Below are 21632 nucleotides of genomic sequence, written 5' to 3'. Positions count from 1 at the left end.
CACAGTGATCCACACGGCGCAGAGCGGTCAGTCCACACAGTGACCCACAGGGCGCAGAGCGGTCAGTCCACACAGTGATCCACACAGCGCAGAGCGCTCAGTCCACACAGTGACCCACACAGCGTAGATCAGTCAGTCCACACGGCGCAGAGCAGTCAGTCCACACAGTGACCCACACGGCGCAGAGCGCTCAGTCCACACAGTGACCCACAGGGCGCAGAGCGGGCAGTCCACACAGTGACCCACACGGCGCAGAGCGGTCAGTCCACACAGTGACCCACACGGCGCAGAGTGGTCAGTCCACACAGTGATCCACACAGCGCAGAGCGGTCAGTCCACACAGTGATCCACACGGCGCAGAGCGGTCAGTCCACACAGTGACCCACAGGGCGCAGAGCGGTCAGTCCACACAGTGACCCACACGGCTCAGAGCGGTCAGTCCACACAGTGATCCACACAGTGCAGAGCGGTCAGTCCACACAGTGACCCACACAGCGCAGAGCGGTCAGTCCACACAGTGATCCACACAGCGCAGAGCGCTCAGTCCACACAGTGATCCACACAGCTCAGAGCGGGCAGTCCACACAGTGATCCACACAGCGCAGAGCAGTCAGTCCACACAGTGACCCACACAGCGCAGAGCGGTCAGTCCACCCAGTGACCCACACAGCGCAGAGCGGTCAGTCCACACAGTGATCCACACAGCGCAGAGCGGTCTGTCCACACAGTGACCCACACAGCGCAGAGCGGTCAGTCCACACAGTGACCCACACAGCGCAGAGCGGTCAGTCCACACAGTGACCCACACAGCGCAGAGCGGTCAGTCCACACAGTGACCCACACAGCGTAGATCAGTCAGTCCACACGGCGCAGAGCAGTCAGTCCACACAGTGACCCACACGGCGCAGAGCGCTCAGTCCACACAGTGACCCACACGGCGCAGAGTGGTCAGTCCACACAGTGATCCACACAGCGCAGAGCGGTCAGTCCACACGGCGCAGAGCGGTCAGTCCACACAGTGACCCACACGGCGCAGAGCGCTCAGTCCACACAGTGACCCACAGGGCGCAGAGCGGGCAGTCCACACAGTGACCCACACGGCGCAGAGCGGTCAGTCCACACAGTAACCCACACGGCGCAGAGTGGTCAGTCCACACAGTGATCCACACAGCGCAGAGCGGTCAGTCCACACGGCGCAGAGCGGTCAGTCCACACAGTGACCCACACGGCGCAGAGCGGTCAGTCCACACAGTGACCCACACGGCGCAGAGCGGTCAGTCCACACAGTGCAGAGCGCTCAGTCCACACAGTGACCCACACGGCGCAGAGCGGTCAGTCCACACAGTGACCCACACAGCGCAGAGCGGTCAGTCCACACAGTGACCCACACAGCGCAGAGTGGTCAGTCCACACAGTGATCCACACAGCGCAGAACGCTCAGTCCACACAGTGACCCACAGAACGCAGAGCGGTCAGTCCACACAGTGATCCACACGGCGCAGAGCGGTCAGTCCACACAGTGACCCACACGGCGCAGAGCGCTCAGTCCACACAGTGACCCACACGGCGCAGAGCGCTCAGTCCACACAGTGACCCACACGGCGCAGAGCGGTCTGTCCACACAGTGACCCACACGGCGCAGAGCGGTCAGTCCACACAGTGATCCACACGGCGCAGAGCGGTCAGTCCACACAGTGACCCACACGGCGCAGAGCGCTCAGTCCACACAGTGATCCACACGGCTCAGAGCGGTCAGTCCACACAGTGACCCACACGGCGCAGAGCGGTCAGTCCACACAGTGACCCACACAGCGCAGATCAGTCAGTCCACACGGCGCAGAGCGGTCAGTCCACACAGTGACCCACACAGCGCAGAGCGGTCAGTCCACACAGTGACCCACACAGCGCAGATCAGTCAGTCCACACAGTGACCCACACGGCGCAGAGCGGTCTGTCCACACAGTGACCCACACGGCGCAGAGCGGTCAGTCCACACAGTGACCCACACAGCGCAGAGCGGTCAGTCCACACAGTGACCCACACAGCGCAGAGCGGTCAGTCCACACGGCGCAGAGCGGTCAGTCCACACAGTGACCCACACGGCGCAGATCGGTCAGTCCACACAGTGATCCACACGGCTCAGAGCGGTCAGTCCACACAGTGACCCTCACAGCGCAGAGCGGTCAGTCCACACAGTGACCCACACAGCGCAGAGCGGTCAGTCCACACAGTGATCCACACAGCGCAGAGCGGTCAGTCCACACAGTGATCCACACGGCTCAGAGCGGTCAGTCCACACAGTGATCCACACGGCTCAGAGCGGTCAGTCCACACAGTGACCCACACAGCGCAGAGCGGTCAGTCCACACAGTGATCCACACAGCTCAGAGCGGTCAGTCCACACAGTGACCCACAGGGCGCAGAGCGGTCAGTCCACACAGTGATCCACACGGCGCAGAGCGGTCAGTCCACACAGTGAACCACACGGCTCAGATCGGTCAGTCCACACAGTGACCCACACAGCGCAGAGCGGTCAGTCCACACAGTGACCCACACAGCGCAGAGCGGTCAGTCCACACGGCGCAGATCAGTCAGTCCACACAGTGATCCACACAGCGCAGAGCGGTCAGTCCACACGGCGCAGAGCGGTCAGTCCACACAGTGACCCACACGGCTCAGAGCGGTCAGTCCACACAGTGATCCACACGGCTCAGAGCGGTCAGTCCACACAGTGACCCACACGGCGCAGAGCGGTCAGTCCACACAGTGACCCACACGGCGCAGAGCGCTCAGTCCACACAGTGACCCACACGGCGCAGAGCGGTCAGTCCACACAGTGATCCACACGGCGCAGAGCGGTCAGTCCACACAGTGACCCACAGGGCGCAGAGCGGTCAGTCCACACAGTGACCCACAGGGCACAGAGCGGTCAGTCCACACAGTGATCCACACGGCTCAGAGCGGTCAGTCCACACAGTGATCCACACGGCGCAGAGCGGTCAGTCCACACAGTGACCCACACGGCGCAGAGCGGTCAGTCCACACAGTGACCCACACGGCGCAGAGCGGTCAGTCCACACAGTGACCCACAGGGCGCAGAGCGGTCAGTCCACACAGTGACCCACACGGCGCAGAGCGGTCAGTCCACACAGTGATCCACACGGCGCAGAGCGGTCTGTCCACACAGTGACCCACACGGTGCAGAGCGGTCAGTCCACACAGTGACCCACAGGGCGCAGAGCGGTCAGTCCACACAGTGACCCACAGGGCGCAGAGCGGTCAGTCCACACAGTGATCCACACGGCGCAGAGCGGTCAGTCCACACAGTGACCCACACGGCGCAGAGCGGTCAGTCCACACAGTGATCCACACGGCGCAGAGCGGTCAGTCCACACAGTGATCCATACGGCGCAGAGCGGTCAGTCCACACAGTGATCCACACAGCGCAGATCAGTCAGTCCACACAGTGACCCACACGGCGCAGAGCGGTCAGTCCACACAGTGACCCACAGGGCGCAGAGCGGTCAGTCCACACAGTGATCCACACAGCGCAGAGCGGGCGCAGAGCGGTCAGTCCACACAGTGATCCACACAGCGCAGAGCGGTCAGTCCACACAGTGATCCATACGGCGCAGAGCGGTCAGTCCACACAGTGATCCACACGGCGCAGATCGGTCAGTCCACACAGTGACCCACACGGCGCAGAGCGGTCAGTCCACACAGTGACCCACAGGGCGCAGAGCGGTCAGTCCACACAGTGATCCACACAGCGCAGAGCGGTCAGTCCACACAGTGATCCACACGGCGCAGAGCGGTCAGTCCACACAGTGATCCATACGGCGCAGAGCGGTCAGTCCACACAGTGATCCATACGGCGCAGAGCGGTCTGTCCACACAGTGACCCACACGGCGCAGAGCGGTCTGTCCACACAGTGACCCACACGGCGCAGAGCGGTCAGTCCACACAGTGATCCACACGGCGCAGAGCGGTCTGTCCACACAGTGATCCACACGGTGCAGAGCGGTCAGTCCACACAGTGATCCATACGGCGCAGAGCGGTCTGTCCACACAGTGACCCACACAGCGCAGAGCGGTCTGTCCACACAGTGACCCACACAGCGCAGAGCGCTCAGTCCACACAGTGACCCACACGGCGCAGAGCGCTCAGTCCACACAGTGACCCACACGGCGCAGAGCGGTCAGTCCACACAGTGATCCACAGGGCGCAGAGCGGTCAGTCCACACAGTGACCCACACGGCGCAGAGCGGTCAGTCCACACAGTGACCCACACAGCGCAGAGCGGTCAGTCCACACAGTGATCCACACAGCGCAGAGCGGTCTGTCCACACAGTGACCCACACAGCGCAGAGCGGTCAATCCACACAGTGACCCACACAGCGCAGAGCGGTCAGTCCACACAGTGCAGAGCGGTCAGTCCACACAGTGCAGAGCGGTCAGTCCACACAGTGCAGAGCGGTCAGTCCACACAGTGCAGAGCGGTCAGTCCACACAGTGCAGAGCGGTCAGTCCACACAGTGCAGAGCGGTCAGTCCACACAGTGCAGAGCGGTCAGTCCACACAGTGCAGAGCGGTCAGTCCACACAGTGCAGAGCGGTCAGTCCACACAGTGCAGAGCGGTCAGTCCACACAGTGCAGAGCGGTCAGTCCACACAGTGCAGAGCGGTCAGTCCACACAGTGCAGAGCGGTCAGTCCACACAGTGCAGAGCGGTCAGTCCACACAGTGCAGAGCGGTCAGTCCACACAGTGCAGAGCGGTCAGTCCACACAGTGCAGAGCGGTCAGTCCACACAGTGCAGAGCGGTCAGTCCACACAGTGCAGAGCGGTCAGTCCACACAGTGCAGAGCGGTCAGTCCACACAGTGACCCACACAGTGCAGAGCGGTCAGTCCACACAGTGCAGAGCGATCAGTCCACACAGTGACCCACACAGTGCAAAGCGGTCAGTCCACACAGTGCAGAGCGGTCAGTCCACACAGTGCAGAGCGGTCAGTCCACACAGTGACCCACACAGTGCAGAGCGGGCAGTCCACACAGCGCAGAGTGGTCAGTCCACACAGTGATCCTCACGGCGCAGAGCGGTCAGTCCACACAGTGACCCACACAGTGCAGAGCGGTCAGTCCACACAGTGCAGAGCGGTCAGTCCACACAGTGACCCACACGGCGCAGAGCGGTCAGTCCACACGGCGCAGAGCGGTCAGTCCACACGGCGCAGAGCGGTCAGTCCACACGGCGCAGAGCGGTCAGTCCACACGGCGCAGAGCGGTCAGTCCACACTGAGCTGCACACGAAGCAGTCAGTCCACACGGCGCAGAGCGGTCAGTCCACAGGGTGCAGAGCGGTCAGTCCACACGGTGACCCACAGGGTGCAGAGCGGTCAGTCCACACGGTGACCCACACGGTGAAGAGCGGTCAATCCACACGGTGACCCACAGGGTGCAGAGCGGTCAGTCCACACGGTGCAGAGCGGTCAGTCCACACGGTGACCCACAGGGTGCAGAGCGGTCAGTCCACACGGTGACCCACAGGGTGCAGAGCGGTCAGTCCACACAGTGATCCACACAGCGCAGAGCGGTCAGTCCACACAGTGATCCACACAGCGCAGAGCGGTCAGTCCACACAGTGATCCATACGGCGCAGAGCGGTCAGTCCACACAGTGATCCATACGGCGCAGAGCGGTCTGTCCACACAGTGACCCACACGGCGCAGAGCGGTCTGTCCACACAGTGACCCACACGGCGCAGAGCGGTCAGTCCACACAGTGATCCACACGGCGCAGAGCGGTCTGTCCACACAGTGATCCACACGGTGCAGAGCGGTCAATCCACACAGTGATCCATACAGCGCAGAGCGGTCTGTCCACACAGTGACCCACACAGCGCAGAGCGGTCTGTCCACACAGTGACCCACACAGCGCAGAGCGCTCAGTCCACACAGTGACCCACACGGCGCAGAGCGCTCAGTCCACACAGTGACCCACACGGCGCAGAGCGGTCAGTCCACACAGTGATCCACAGGGCGCAGAGCGGTCAGTCCACACAGTGACCCACACGGCGCAGAGCGGTCAGTCCACACAGTGACCCACACAGCGCAGAGCGGTCAGTCCACACAGTGATCCACACAGCGCAGAGCGGTCTGTCCACACAGTGACCCACACAGCGCAGAGCGGTCAATCCACACAGTGACCCACACAGCGCAGAGCGGTCAGTCCACACAGTGCAGAGCGGTCAGTCCACACAGTGCAGAGCGGTCAGTCCACACAGTGCAGAGCGGTCAGTCCACACAGTGCAGAGCGGTCAGTCCACACAGTGCAGAGCGGTCAGTCCACACAGTGCAGAGCGGTCAGTCCACACAGTGCAGAGCGGTCAGTCCACACAGTGCAGAGCGGTCAGTCCACACAGTGCAGAGCGGTCAGTCCACACAGTGCAGAGCGGTCAGTCCACACAGTGACCCACACAGTGCAGAGCGGTCAGTCCACACAGTGCAGAGCGATCAGTCCACACAGTGACCCACACAGTGCAAAGCGGTCAGTCCACACAGTGCAGAGCGGTCAGTCCACACAGTGCAGAGCGGTCAGTCCACACAGTGACCCACACAGTGCAGAGCGGGCAGTCCACACAGCGCAGAGTGGTCAGTCCACACAGTGATCCTCACGGCGCAGAGCGGTCAGTCCACACAGTGACCCACACAGTGCAGAGCGGTCAGTCCACACAGTGCAGAGCGGTCAGTCCACACAGTGACCCACACGGCGCAGAGCGGTCAGTCCACACGGCGCAGAGCGGTCAGTCCACACGGCGCAGAGCGGTCAGTCCACACGGCGCAGAGCGGTCAGTCCACACGGCGCAGAGCGGTCAGTCCACACTGAGCTGCACACGAAGCAGTCAGTCCACACGGCGCAGAGCGGTCAGTCCACAGGGTGCAGAGCGGTCAGTCCACACGGTGACCCACAGGGTGCAGAGCGGTCAGTCCACACGGTGACCCACACGGTGAAGAGCGGTCAATCCACACGGTGACCCACAGGGTGCAGAGCGGTCAGTCCACACGGTGCAGAGCGGTCAGTCCACACGGTGACCCACAGGGTGCAGAGCGGTCAGTCCACACGGTGCAGAGTGGTCAGTCCACACGGTGACCCACAGGGTGCAGAGCGGTCAGTCCACACGGTGCAGAGTGGTCAGTCCACACGGTGACCCACAGGGTGCAGAGCGGTCAGTCCACACGGCGCAGAGCGGTCAGTGCACACCGGGGCACCCGCCCTCCCCTCCCCCCTTTGTCACAGCTGCCTCACCTGCAGCCACTCCTCGAAGGTACTGAGCAGGGTGAAGGGGTCTCCTTCGTCACTCTCGAGGGGCCTGCGGGCCGTAGCACAGTCCGGGTTGGCTTGCCTGCTCCGGACAAAGGGGGACTGGAGGCTGAGAGCCGCGGCCAGTGTCAGCACTGGCTCCACCACGTCGAAGGTACAGCCAAAGATCAGCATCTTACCTGCGACCCCCAGCGGCGAGTGGGGATTGGGGAGAGAGGAAAGAGTTACATTGCAGCTGAATCCCTGAACTCCTGCTTGACATGCGACGCACTGACTCTGACGCTGTTGTTGGCGGTTATCCCTGCCGAGGGCACCTTGAGCAGTATTACTACTGTCTAGGTGCGATATAAATGCAAGTTGTTGTTGAAACAAGCGGGCTGGCAATCAGAGACGGCGACCGGACAAGCCCCGGGGATTGCAGGGACCTGTGGAAGCCTGAAAACAGCGCTGGCTGGGGGACAGAACAGCAGAGAGCTGTTGTCTTTCAGTACACAGCCCGGGACGGAACGGCAGGGGGGAGCGTCCCCCAGAGGGGTCTTTATCAGGACCCCAGCTCGTTCGGAGATACAATCAACGAGCCGGCTGCACCAGCTGCCTCCGAGACTGCCGATGAAACGAAACCCGGGGAAATGGAGGAAACAGGGAGCTGGATTAGACACAGGCTGTGGGGCAGACTGGTGAAACAGACGGAAATATTTAACGCAGGGAAACGTGAGGTAACGCCCTTCGGCAGGACGAACGTGAGGGGGGGGGGGGGGGGATGCAAGATAAAACAAAAGGGTACAAGTCTAAAGCATCTGCAGGAACAAAGGAACCGGGTGGAAGTTGGCTGATAAATCTTTGCAAGTGCAGGTTCAGTAAGTGGTTAAAAAAAAGCCTGAGCGAGAATCTGGACTTTATAAACAGAGATGTCGAGTACAAAAGTAAACAAGTTATTGTAAACAGATATAAAATGCAACTACATTAATCTCTCCGATTCCAGTCACGGCACTTTAGGAAGGACGTCAAGGGCTCACAGAGGGTGAGGAGGAGATTTACTGGACTGATCCCAGGAATGAGGGATTACAGTGATGTGGAGAGACTGGGAGAAGCTGGGATTGTTCTCCTTAGAGCAGAGAAGGTTAAGAGGAGATTTAACCGAGGCGTTCAAAATCAGGAAGGGTTTTTTGAAACCGTGGTGATTGGGAATTCTCGTTGCGAGTCAGAATGCTTCGAAAGGACAGGCTGGAGGAGAGTCGGAGCGAGAGAAAGTAGCAGCAAGCGACTGAGTTGAGAGAGACACCTTACCGATGACCACATCGACAGGCAGCTGTGCGAGGAGCCTCCCAACGGCGGTCAGATTCTCGCTGCTGTCCAGCGCTCCCTGCTCCTGCAGATACTGGATCGCTGTTTCCACACTAGCCAGGGGCGGGGGTTCGATGAAGGGGAATGTTCGCGGGTCCCCGAGCCCCATGCTCTTCATCTGGAGGAGGGGGTGGGGGAGGGGGGGGGGGGGGATGGACACAGCAGTCTGTATGATTGACACCCCATCCATCACCTTCAACATTCACTCCCTCCACCACCGACGCACAGTGGCAGCAGTGTGTACCATCTACAAGATGCACTGCAGCAACGCACCAAGGCTCCTTAGACAGCACCTTCCAAACCCACGACCTCTACCATCTAGAAGGACAAGGGCAGCAGATGCATGGGAACATCACCACCTGCAAGTTCCCCTCCAAGTCACACACCATCCTGACTTGGAACTATATCGCCGTTCCTTCACTGTCGCTGGGTCAAAATCCTGGAACTCCCTCCCTAACAGCACTGTGGGTGTACCTACCCCCACACGGACTGCAGCGGTTCAAGAAGGCAGCTCACCACCACCTTCTCAAGGGCAATTAGACGTGGGCATAAATGCTGGCCTGGCCAGTGACGCCCACATCCCATGAAATGACTAAAACAAACAGGATACTGTTTACCAGGTTTAGGGGAGATGATTTCAATCTGATCTGGGGAAGTGAGGGTTCTGGGTGTTAAATCAGTAAACAGACCCTCCCCACAATCCGCTCGTACCCAGTGACAGCAAATCAAACTATTGTATCAGCTGTGACTCAGTGGGTCACACTCTCTCCCCTGGGTCAGAACATCATGGGCTCGAGCCCCAGAATCCAGAACCAAAACTCCCCCTCCCCACCACCCGGTGCCAGTACTGAGGGAGTGCCGCACTGTCGGAGGGTCAGTACTGAGGGAGCGTCGCGCTGTCGGAGGGTCAGTACTGAGGGAGTGCCGCACTGTCGGAGGGTCAGTACTGAGGGAGCGTCGCGCTGTCGGAGGGTCAGTACTGAGGGAGTGCCGCACTGTCGGAGGGTCAGTACTGAGGGAGCTCCGCACTCTCGGAGGGTCAGTACAGAGGGAGCGTCGCGCTGTCGGAGGGTCAGTACTGAGGGAGTGCCGCACTGTCGGAGGGTCAGTACTGAGGGAGCACCGCGCTGTTGGAGGGTCAGTACCGAGGGAGCGCCGCGCTGTCGGAGGGTCAGTCCTGAGGGAGTGCCGCACTGTCGGAGGGTCAGTACTGAGGGAACGCCGCACTGTCGGAGGATCAGTACTGAGGGAACGCCGCACTGTCGGAGGGTCAGTACTGAGGGAACGCCGCACTGTCGGAGGGTCAGTACTGAGGGAGCGCCGCACTGTCGGAGGGTCAGTACTGAGGGAGCGCCGCACTGTCGGAGGGTCAGTACTGAGGGAGCGCCGCACTGTCGGAGGGTCAGTACTGAGGGAGTGCCGCACTGTCGGAGGGTCAGCACTGAGGGAGCACCGCACTGTCGGAGGGTCAGTACTGAGGGAGCGCCGCACTGTCGGAGGGTCAGTACTGAGGGAGCGCCGCACTGTCGGAGTGTCAGTACTGAGGGAGTGCCGCACTGTCGGAGGGTCAGCACTGAGGGAGCACCGCACTGTCGGAGGGTCAGTACTGAGGGAGCGCCGCACTGTCGGAGGGTCAGTACTGAGGGAGCGCCGCACTGTCGGAGGGTCAGTACTGAGGGAGTGCCGCACTGTCGGAGGGTCAGTACTGAGGGAGTGCCGCACTGTCGGAGGGTCAGTACTGAGGGTGCGCCGCACTGTCGGAGGGTCCGTACGGAGGGAGCGCCGCACTGTCGGAGGTGCTGTCTTTCAGGATGAGACGTTAAACCCGAGGCCTCCGTCTGCCCTCTCGGGTAAAAGAACCCACGGCCACTGTCGGAAGCTGAACAGGTGGGGAGATTCTCCTCGGTGTCCCGGGGCCGATATTTGTCCCTCGACTGACTTCAGTGACACAGATGATGTGGTCATTTATCACTTTGCTGCTTGTGGGATCTTGCTGTGTGCAGACTGGCTGCTGTGTTTCCCACATTACAACAGAAAGTACATTTCAGAAATACTTCATTGGCTGTGAGGTCCTGCTGCGGTGAGTGGACAGAATGTGTTTGCTTTGAACCCCTCACGAGTTTAGGACAACGGCCGTGGGTGACGTCAAGGGGAGAGGCTCAAAATAAATGACGAGCGTGCCCGCTGATCGACTGCGGGGGGAAGCGCGCGGGCAGAGGAACGGTTTTACCTGCAGAACCAGGGTATCGAGCGCCACCCGCTGGATCTCCGGCACCGGGTAGGGGGCAAAGGCGTCGTAATCGGACTCGGCATAGAGCCGGTAACAGACCCCAGGCCCCGTGCGGCCTGCACGGCCCTTGCGTTGCTCCGCACTCGCCCGGCTGATCCAGAACTCCTGCAGCCGCTGCACCTTGGAGGTCGGGTCGAAGCTCATCTCCTTCACTTTCCCTGGAAGGTAGAGGGAAAGGGCTTTTATTTTGAGTGTGTGCGCTTGGGTATTCGACTCTGGGGGGCATCACGGCAGAGCCCTTATCCAACCTTTGCCCGCCTGGCTGTTTGCAATCTGGGGCTGTGGTTGTAAATACATTGCTTGCCTGCGTGCGGGTGTCAGGAGACAGTCCATCCATTATTAGACCAGGGGGTGAATGGGAGCCACACTTGCCATCACTGTCAGTGTCAGACGTGCACCCCCCCCAGCAGACATTCCACTGCGACCCAGTCCCAGGACATCACCTGAAGCCGTCCAACTCAGCGGACACTCTACAGGCCAGGGGTGGAACACAAGGTGTTCAGATCAAGTAAAGCTCCCTCTACACTGTCCCCATCAAACACTCCCCAGGACAGGTACAGCACGGCGGTTAGATACAGAGTAAAGCTCCCTCTACACTGTCCCCATCAAACACTCCCCAGGACAGGTACAGCATTGGGGTTAGATACAGAGTAAAGCTCCCTCTACACTGTCCCCATCAAACACTCCCCAGGACAGGTACAGCACGGCGGTTAGATACAGAGTAAAGCTCCCTCTACACTGTCCCCATCAAACACTCCCCAGGACAGGTACAGCATTGGGGTTAGATACAGAGTAAAGCTCCCTCTACACTGTCCCCATCAAACACTCCCCAGGACAGGTACAGCATTGGGGTTAGATACAGAGTAAATCTCCCTCTACACTGTCCCCCATCAAACACTCCCAGGACAGGTACAGTACGGGGGTTAGATACAGAGTAAAGCTCCCTCTACACTGTCCCCCATCAAACACTCCCAGGACAGGTACAGTACGGGGGTTAGATACAGAGTAAAGCTCCCTCTACACTGTCCCCATGAAACACTCCCCAGGACAGGTACAGCACGGGGGTTAGATACAGAGTAAAGCTCCCTCTACACTGTCCCCATCAAACACTCCCAGGACAGGTACAGTACGGGGGTTAGATACAGAGTAAAGCTCCCTCTACACTGTCCCCCATCAAACACTCCCAGGACAGGTACAGTACGGGGGTTAGATACAGAGTAAAGCTCCCTCGACACTGTCCCCATCAAACACTCCCAGGACAGGTACAGCACGGGGGTTAGATACAGAGTAAAGCTCCCTCTACACTGTCCTCATCAAACACTCCCAGGACAGATACAGCACGGGGGTTAGATACAGAGTAAAGCTCCCTCTACACTGTCCCCATCAAACACTCCCAGGACAGGTACAGTACGGGGGTTAGATACAGAGTAAAGCTCCCTCTACACTGTCCCCCATCAAACACTCCCAGGACAGATACAGTACGGGGGTTAGATACAGAGTAAAGCTCCCTCGACACTGTCCCCATCAAACACTCCCAGGACAGGTACAGCACGGGGGTTAGATACAGAGTAAAGCTCCCTCTACACTGTCCTCATCAAATACTCCCCAGGACAGGTACAGCACGGGGGTTAGATACAGAGTAAAGCTCTGGGCTGAATGGACGCCTTTCCTGCTCACCAGAATCTACAACAAAACGCACACCATCGATCGTAACAGACGTTTCTGCGATGTTCGTAGCAACAATGCACTTCCTGATGCCTGGTGGGGCGATGTCAAAAACCTGGAACGAGAGCAGGACAGATTCAGGGAGTAGGATGGTGGGGAATCAGTTGCGGAGGGTCAGTACCGAGCGAGCGCCGCACTGTCGGAGGGTCAGTACTGAGGAAGCGTCGCACTGTCAGAGGGTCAGTACCGAGGGAGCGCCACGCTGTCAGAGGGTCAGTACTGAGGGAGCGCCACACTGTCGGAAGGTCAGTACTGAGGGAGTGCTGCACTGTCGGAGGGTCAGTACTGAGGGAGTGCCGCACTGTCGGAGGGTCAGTACTGAGGGAGCGCTGCACTGTCGGAGGGTCAGTACCGAGGGAGCGCCGCACTGTCGGAGGGTCAGTACCGAGGGAGCGCCACGCTGTCAGAGGGTCAGTACAGAGGGAGCGCCACGCTGTCGGAGGGTCAGTACAGAGGGAGCGCCACGCTGTCGGAGGGTCAGTACCGAGGGAGCGCCGCACTGTCAGAGGTTCAGTACCGAGGGAGTGCTGTGCGGTCTGAGGGTCAGTACCGAGAGAGCACCGCGCTGACCGAGGGTCAGTACCGAGGGAGCACCACGCTGTCCGAGGGTCAGTACCGAGGGAGCACCACGCTGTCCGAGGGTCAGTACCGAGGGAGCACCACGCTGTCCGAGGGTCAGTACCGAGAGAGCACCGCGCTGACCGAGGGTCAGTACCGAGGGAGCACCACGCTGTCCGAGGGTCAGTACTGAGGGAGCACCGCGCTGTCCGAGGTTCAGTACCGAGGGAGTGCTGTGCGGTCCGAGGGTCAGTACCGAGGGAACACCGCGCTGTCCGAGGTGCTGTCATTGGGGATGTGGCACTTTGTGATGTTCTGGATACTCACCTTGTCCTGTTCTGTTGTGGACAGACTGCTGTGCAGAGGGAGCACGATCCAGCGCTTTGTGAGCACTGCGTAGGTTCGGGCACCCTCTGTTACGGCCGCAATCTCAGCAGCGCCGCTCAGGAAGATCAGCAGGTCCCCCCTCTCATCGGCTGGGAACTGCTGGTCGATGGCCTGCATCACCCTGAGGTACGGGCCGGGATCCATCCGCTCGCTACTCTCCTCCTGCGCCATGGGCTGGTAAATCACCTGGATACGAGAGACAGAGACACACACAGCATCATCAACACATACATCAGACACACACAGCATCATCAACACGTACATCAGACACACACAGCATCATCAACACATACATCAGACACACACAGCATCATCAACACGTACATCAGATCCACACAGCATCATCAACACGGACATCAAACACACACAGCATCATCAACACGGACATCAGATACACACAGCATCATCAACACGGACATCAGTCACACACAGCATCATCAACACATACATCAGACACACACAGCATCATCAACACGTACATCAGACACACTGAGCATCATCAACACATACATCAAACACACACAGCATCATCAACACGGACATCAGATACACACAGCATCATCAACACGGACATCAAACACACACAGCATCATCAACACGTACATCAGACACACTGAGCATCATCAACACATACATCAAACACACACAGCATCATCAACACGGACATCAGATACACACAGCATCATCAACACGGACATCAGTCACACACAGCATCATCAACACATACATCAGACACACACAGCATCATCAACACATACATCAGATACACACAGCATCAACACATACATCAGACACACACAGCATCATCAACACATACATCAGACACACACAGCATCATCAACACATACATCAGACACACACAGCATCATCAACACATACATCAGACACACACAGCATCATCAACACATACATCAGACACACACAGCATCATCAACACATACATCAGACACACACAGCATCATCAACACGTACATCAGATACACACAGCATCATCAACACATACATCAGATACACACAGCATCATCAACACGTACATCAGATACACACAGCATCATCAACACATACATCAGATACACACAGCATCATCAACACGTACATCAGATACACACAGCATCATCAACACATACATCAGACACACACAGCATCATCAACACGTACATCAGATACACACAGCATCATCAACACATACATCAGACACACACAGCATCATCAACACATACATCAGATACACACAGCATCATCAACACATACATCAGACACACACAGCATCATCAACACGTACATCAGATACACACAGCATCATCAACACATACATCAGACACACACAGCATCATCAACACATACATCAGATACACACAGCATCAACACATACATCAGACACACACAGCATCATCAACACATACATCAGACACACACAGCATCATCAACACATACATCAGACACACACAGCATCATCAACACATACATCAGACACACACAGCATCATCAACACATACATCAGATACACACAGCATCATCAACACATACATCAGATACACACAGCATCATCAACACGTACATCAGATACACACAGCATCATCAACACGTACATCAGATACACACAGCATCATCAACACATACATCAGACACACACAGCATCATCAACACGGACATCAGACACACACAGCATCATCAACACATACATCAGACACACACAGCATCATCAACACGTACATCAGACACACACAGCATCATCAACACGTACATCAGACACACACAGCATCATCAACACGTACATCAGACACACACAGCATCATCAACACGTACATCAGACACACACAGCATCATCAACACATACATCAGACACACACAGCATCATCAACACATACATCAGATACACACAGCATCATCAACACATACATCAGACACACACAGCATCATCAACACATACATCAGACACACACAGCATCATCAACACGGACATCAGTCACACACAGCATCATCAACACATACATCAGACACACACAGCATCATCAACACATACATCAGATACACACAGCATCATCAACACGTACATCAGATACACACAGCATCATCAACACATACATCAAACACACACAGCATCATCAACACATACATCAGATACACACAGCATCATCAACACATACATCAGACACACACAGCATCATCAACACATACATCAGATACACACAGCATCATCAACACATACATCAAACACACACAGCATCATCAACACATACATCAGATACACACAGCATCATCAACACATACATCAGACACACACAGCATCATCAACACGTACATCAGATACACACAGCATCATCAACACATACATCAAACACACACAGCATCATCAACACATACATCAAACACACACAGCATCATCAACACATACATCAGATACACACAGCATCATCAACACATACATCAGACACACACAGCATCATCAACACGTACATCAGATACACACAGCATCATCAACACATACATCAAACACACACAGCATCATCAACACATACATCAGATACACACAGCATCATCAACACATACATCAGACACACACAGCATCATCAACACATACATCAGATACACACAGCATCATCAACACGTACATCAGATACACACAGCATCATCAACACATACATCAAACACATACAGCATCATCAACACATACATCAAACACACACAGCATCATCAACACATACATCAGATACACACAGCATCATCAACACATACATCAGACACACACAGCATCATCAACACATACATCAGACACACACAGCATCATCAACACATACATCAGACACACACAGCATCATCAACACGGACATCAGTCACACACAGCATCATCAACACATACATCAGACACACACAGCATCATCAACACGTACATCAGATACACACAGCTTCATCAACACGTACATCAGACACACACAGCATCATCAACACATACATCAGATACACACAGCATCATCAACACGTACATCAGACACACACAGCATCATCAACACATACATCAGATACACACAGCATCATCAACACATACATCAGATACACACAGCATCATCAACACATACATCAGATACACACAGCATCATCAACACATACATCAGATACACACAGCATCATCAACACATACATCAGACACACACAGCATCATCAACACGTACATCAGATACACACAGCTTCATCAACACGTACATCAGACTCACACAGCATCAACAACACGTAAATCAGATACACACAGCTTCATCAACACGGACATCAGATACACACAGCATCATCAACACATACATCAGATACACACAGCATCAACAACACGTAAATCAGATACACACAGCATCATCAACACGTACATCAGATACACACAGCATCATCAACACGTACATCAGATACACACAGCATCATCAACACATACATCAGATACACACAGCATCATCAACACGGACATCAGATACACACAGCATCAACAACACGTAAATCAGATACACACAGCATCATCAACACGTACATCAGATACACACAGCATCATCAACACATACATCAGATACACACAGCATCATCAACACGGACATCAGATACACACAGCATCATCAACACGTACATCAGATACACACAGCATCATCAACACATACATCAGATACACACAGCATCATCAACACGGACATCAGATACACACAGCATCAACACGTAAATCAGATACACACAGCATCATCAACACGTACATCAGATACACACAGCATCATCAACACATACATCAGACACACACAGCATCATCAACACATACATCAGATACACACAGCATCATCAACACGGACATCAGATACACACAGCTTCATCAACACGTACATCAGACTCACACAGCAAAAACAACACGTACATCAGATACACACAGCTTCATCAACACGTACATCAGACTCACACAGCTTCATCAACACATACATCAGATACACACAGCATCAACAACACGTAAATCAGATACACACAGCTTCATCAACACGTACATCAGACTCACACAGCTTCATCAACACATACATCAGATACACACAGCATCATCAACACGGACATCAGATACACACAGCTTCATCAACACGTACATCAGACTCACACAGCTTCATCAACACATACATCAGATACACACAGCATCATCAACACATACATCAGATACACACAGCATCATCAACACGTACATCAGACTCACACAGCTTCATCAACACATACATCAGATACACACAGCATCATCAACACGGACATCAGATACACACAGCTTCATCAACACGTACATCAGACTCACACAGCTTCATCAACACATACATCAGATACACACAGCATCATCAACACATACATCAGATACACACAGCATCATCAACACATACATCAGATACACACAGCATCATCAACACATACATCAGATACACACAGCATCATCAACACGGACATCAGACACACACAGCATCATCAACACGTACATCAGACACACACATCTTCATCAACACGTACATCAGATACACACAGCATCATCAACACGTACATCAGATACACACAGCATCAACACATACATCAGATACACACAGCATCATCAACACATACATCAGATACACACAGCATCATCAACACGGACATCAGACACACACAGCATCATCAACACGTACATCAGACACACACATCTTCATCAACACATACATCAGACACACACACAGCATCATCAACACATACATCAGATACACACAGCATCATCAACACGGACATCAGACACACACAGCATCATCAACACGTACATCAGACACACACATCTTCTTCAACACGTACATCAGATACACACAGCATCATCAACACATACATCAGATACACACAGCATCATCAACACATACATCAGATACACACAGCATCATCAACACGGACATCAGACACACACAGCATCATCAACACGTACATCAGACACACACATCTTCATCAACACATACATCAGATACACACAGCATCATCAACACGAACATCAGATACACACAGCATCATCAACACGTACATCAGATACACACAGCATCATCAACACGTACATCAGACACACACAGCATCATCAACACATACATCAGAAACACACAGCATCAACACATACATCAGATACACACAGCATCAACACGTACATCAGACACACACAGCATCATCAACACATACATCAGAAACACACAGCATCAACACATACATCAGATACACACAGCATCATCAACACGTACATCAGACACACACAGCATCATCAACACATACATCAGATACACACAGCATCATCAACACATACATCAGAAACACACAGCATCAACACATACATCAGATACACACAGCATCATCAACACATACATCAGATACACACAGCATCATCAACACGTACATCAGATACACACAGCATCATCAACACATACATCAGATACACACAGCATCATCAACACGTACATCAGATACACACAGCATCATCAACACGTACATCAGATACACACAGCATCATCAACACGTACATCAGACACACACAGCATCATCAACACGTACATCAGATACACACAGCATCATCAACACGTACATCAGATACACACAGCATCATCAACACGTACATCAGATACACACAGCATCATCAACACGTACATCAGATACACACAGCATCATCAACACGTACATCAGATACACACAGCATCATCAACACATACATCAGATACACACAGCATCATCAACACGTACATCAGATACACACAGCATCATCAACACGTACATCAGATACACACAGCATCATCAACACGTACATCAGATACACACAGCATCATCAACACATACATCAGATACACACAGCATCATCAACACGTACATCAGATACACACAGCATCATCAACACGTACATCAGATACACACAGCATCATCAACACGTACATCAGATACACACAGCATCATCAACACGTACATCAGATACACACAGCATCATCAACACATACATCAGATACACACAGCATCATCAACACGTACATCAGACACACACAGCTTAATCAACACGTACATCAGATACACACAGCATCATCAACAAGTACATCAGATACACACAGCATCAACACATACATCAGATACACACAGCATCAACACATACATCAGATACACACAGCATCAACACATACATCAGATACACACAGCATCATCAACAAGTACATCAGATACACACAGCATCAACACATACATCAGATACACACAGCATCAACACCTACATCAGAAACACACAGCATCAACACGTACATCAGATACACACAGCATCAACACATACATCAGATACACACAGCATCAACACATACATCAGATACACACAGCATCAACACATACATCAGATACACACAGCATCAACACATACATCAGATTCACACAGCATCAACACATACATCAGATACACACAGCATCAACACATACATCAGAAACACACAGCATCAACAGATACATCAGATACACACAGCATCAACACATACATCAGACACACACAGCATCATCAACACATACATCAAACACACACAGCATCATCAACACATACATCAGATACACACAGCTTCATCAACACATACATCAGACACACACAGCATCATCAACACATACATCAGATACACACAGCTTCATCAACACATACATCAGACACACACAGCATCATCAACACAAACATCAGATACACACAGCTTCATCAACACATACATCAGATACACACAGCATCATCAACACATACATCAGACACACACAGCATCATCAACACGTACATCAGATACACACAGCTTCATCAACACATACATCAGACACACACAGCATCATCAACACATACATCAGATACACACAGCATCATCAACACATACATCAGATACACACAGCATCATCAACACATACATCAGACACACACAGCTTCATCAACACGTACATCAGACACACACAGCATCATCAACACATACATCAGATACACACAGCTTCATCAACACATACATCAGATACACACAGCATCATCAACACATACATCAGATACACACAGCATCATCAACACATACATCAGATACACACAGCATCATCAACACATACATCAGATACACACAGCATCATCAACACGTACATCAGATACACACAGCATCATCAACACGTACATCAGATACACACAGCATCATCAACACGTACATCAGATACACACAGCATCATCAACACATACATCAGATACACACAGCATCATCAACACGTACATCAGATACACACAGCATCATCAACACGTACATCAGATACACACAGCATCATCAACACATACATCAGACACACACAGCATCATCAACACATACATCAGATACACACAGCATCAACACGTACATCAGATACACACAGCATCATCAACACGTACATCAGATACACACAGCATCATCAACACAAACATCAGACACACACAGCATCATCAACAGATACATCAGACACACACAGCATCATCAACACATACATCAGATACACACAGCATCATCAACACATACATCAGATACACACAGCATCATCAACACATACATCAGACACACACAGCTTCATCAACACGTACATCAGATACACACAGCATCATCAACACGTACATCAGATACACACAGCATCATCAACACGTACATCAGATACACACAGCATCATCAACACAAACATCAGACACACACAGCATCATCAACAGATACATCAGACACACACAGCATCATCAACACATACATCAGATACACACAGCATCATCAACACATACATCAGATACACACAGCATCATCAACACATACATCAGATACACACAGCATCATCAACACGTACATCAGATACACACAGCATCATCAACACGTACATCAGACACACACAGCATCATCAACACGTACATCAGATACACACAGCATCATCAACACATACATCAGATACACACAGCATCATCAACACATACATCAGACACACACAGCTTCATCAACACGTACATCAGACACACACAGCATCATCAACACATA

At 53.4% G+C, this 21632-nt stretch overlaps 1 protein-coding gene across 1 annotated transcript in view; it reads right to left on the bottom strand.

The window, feature by feature from the left end:
• The window catches only part of dhx34 (DEAH (Asp-Glu-Ala-His) box polypeptide 34), an 88012-nt gene that overhangs the window by 28699 nt on the left and 37681 nt on the right, over positions 1-21632 (bottom strand). The window contains 5 exon segments of the mRNA XM_068024365.1: positions 7308-7501; positions 8610-8784; positions 10897-11114; positions 12634-12736; positions 13567-13812. Of these exon segments, the coding sequence (XP_067880466.1) occupies positions 7308-7501; positions 8610-8784; positions 10897-11114; positions 12634-12736; positions 13567-13812 (936 nt within the window).

Source organism: Heterodontus francisci, chromosome 49 (assembly GCF_036365525.1).
Source record: "Heterodontus francisci isolate sHetFra1 chromosome 49, sHetFra1.hap1, whole genome shotgun sequence".
Lineage (NCBI taxonomy): Eukaryota > Metazoa > Chordata > Chondrichthyes > Heterodontiformes > Heterodontidae > Heterodontus > Heterodontus francisci.
This window is presented reverse-complemented; position numbering and strand designations above follow the sequence as displayed.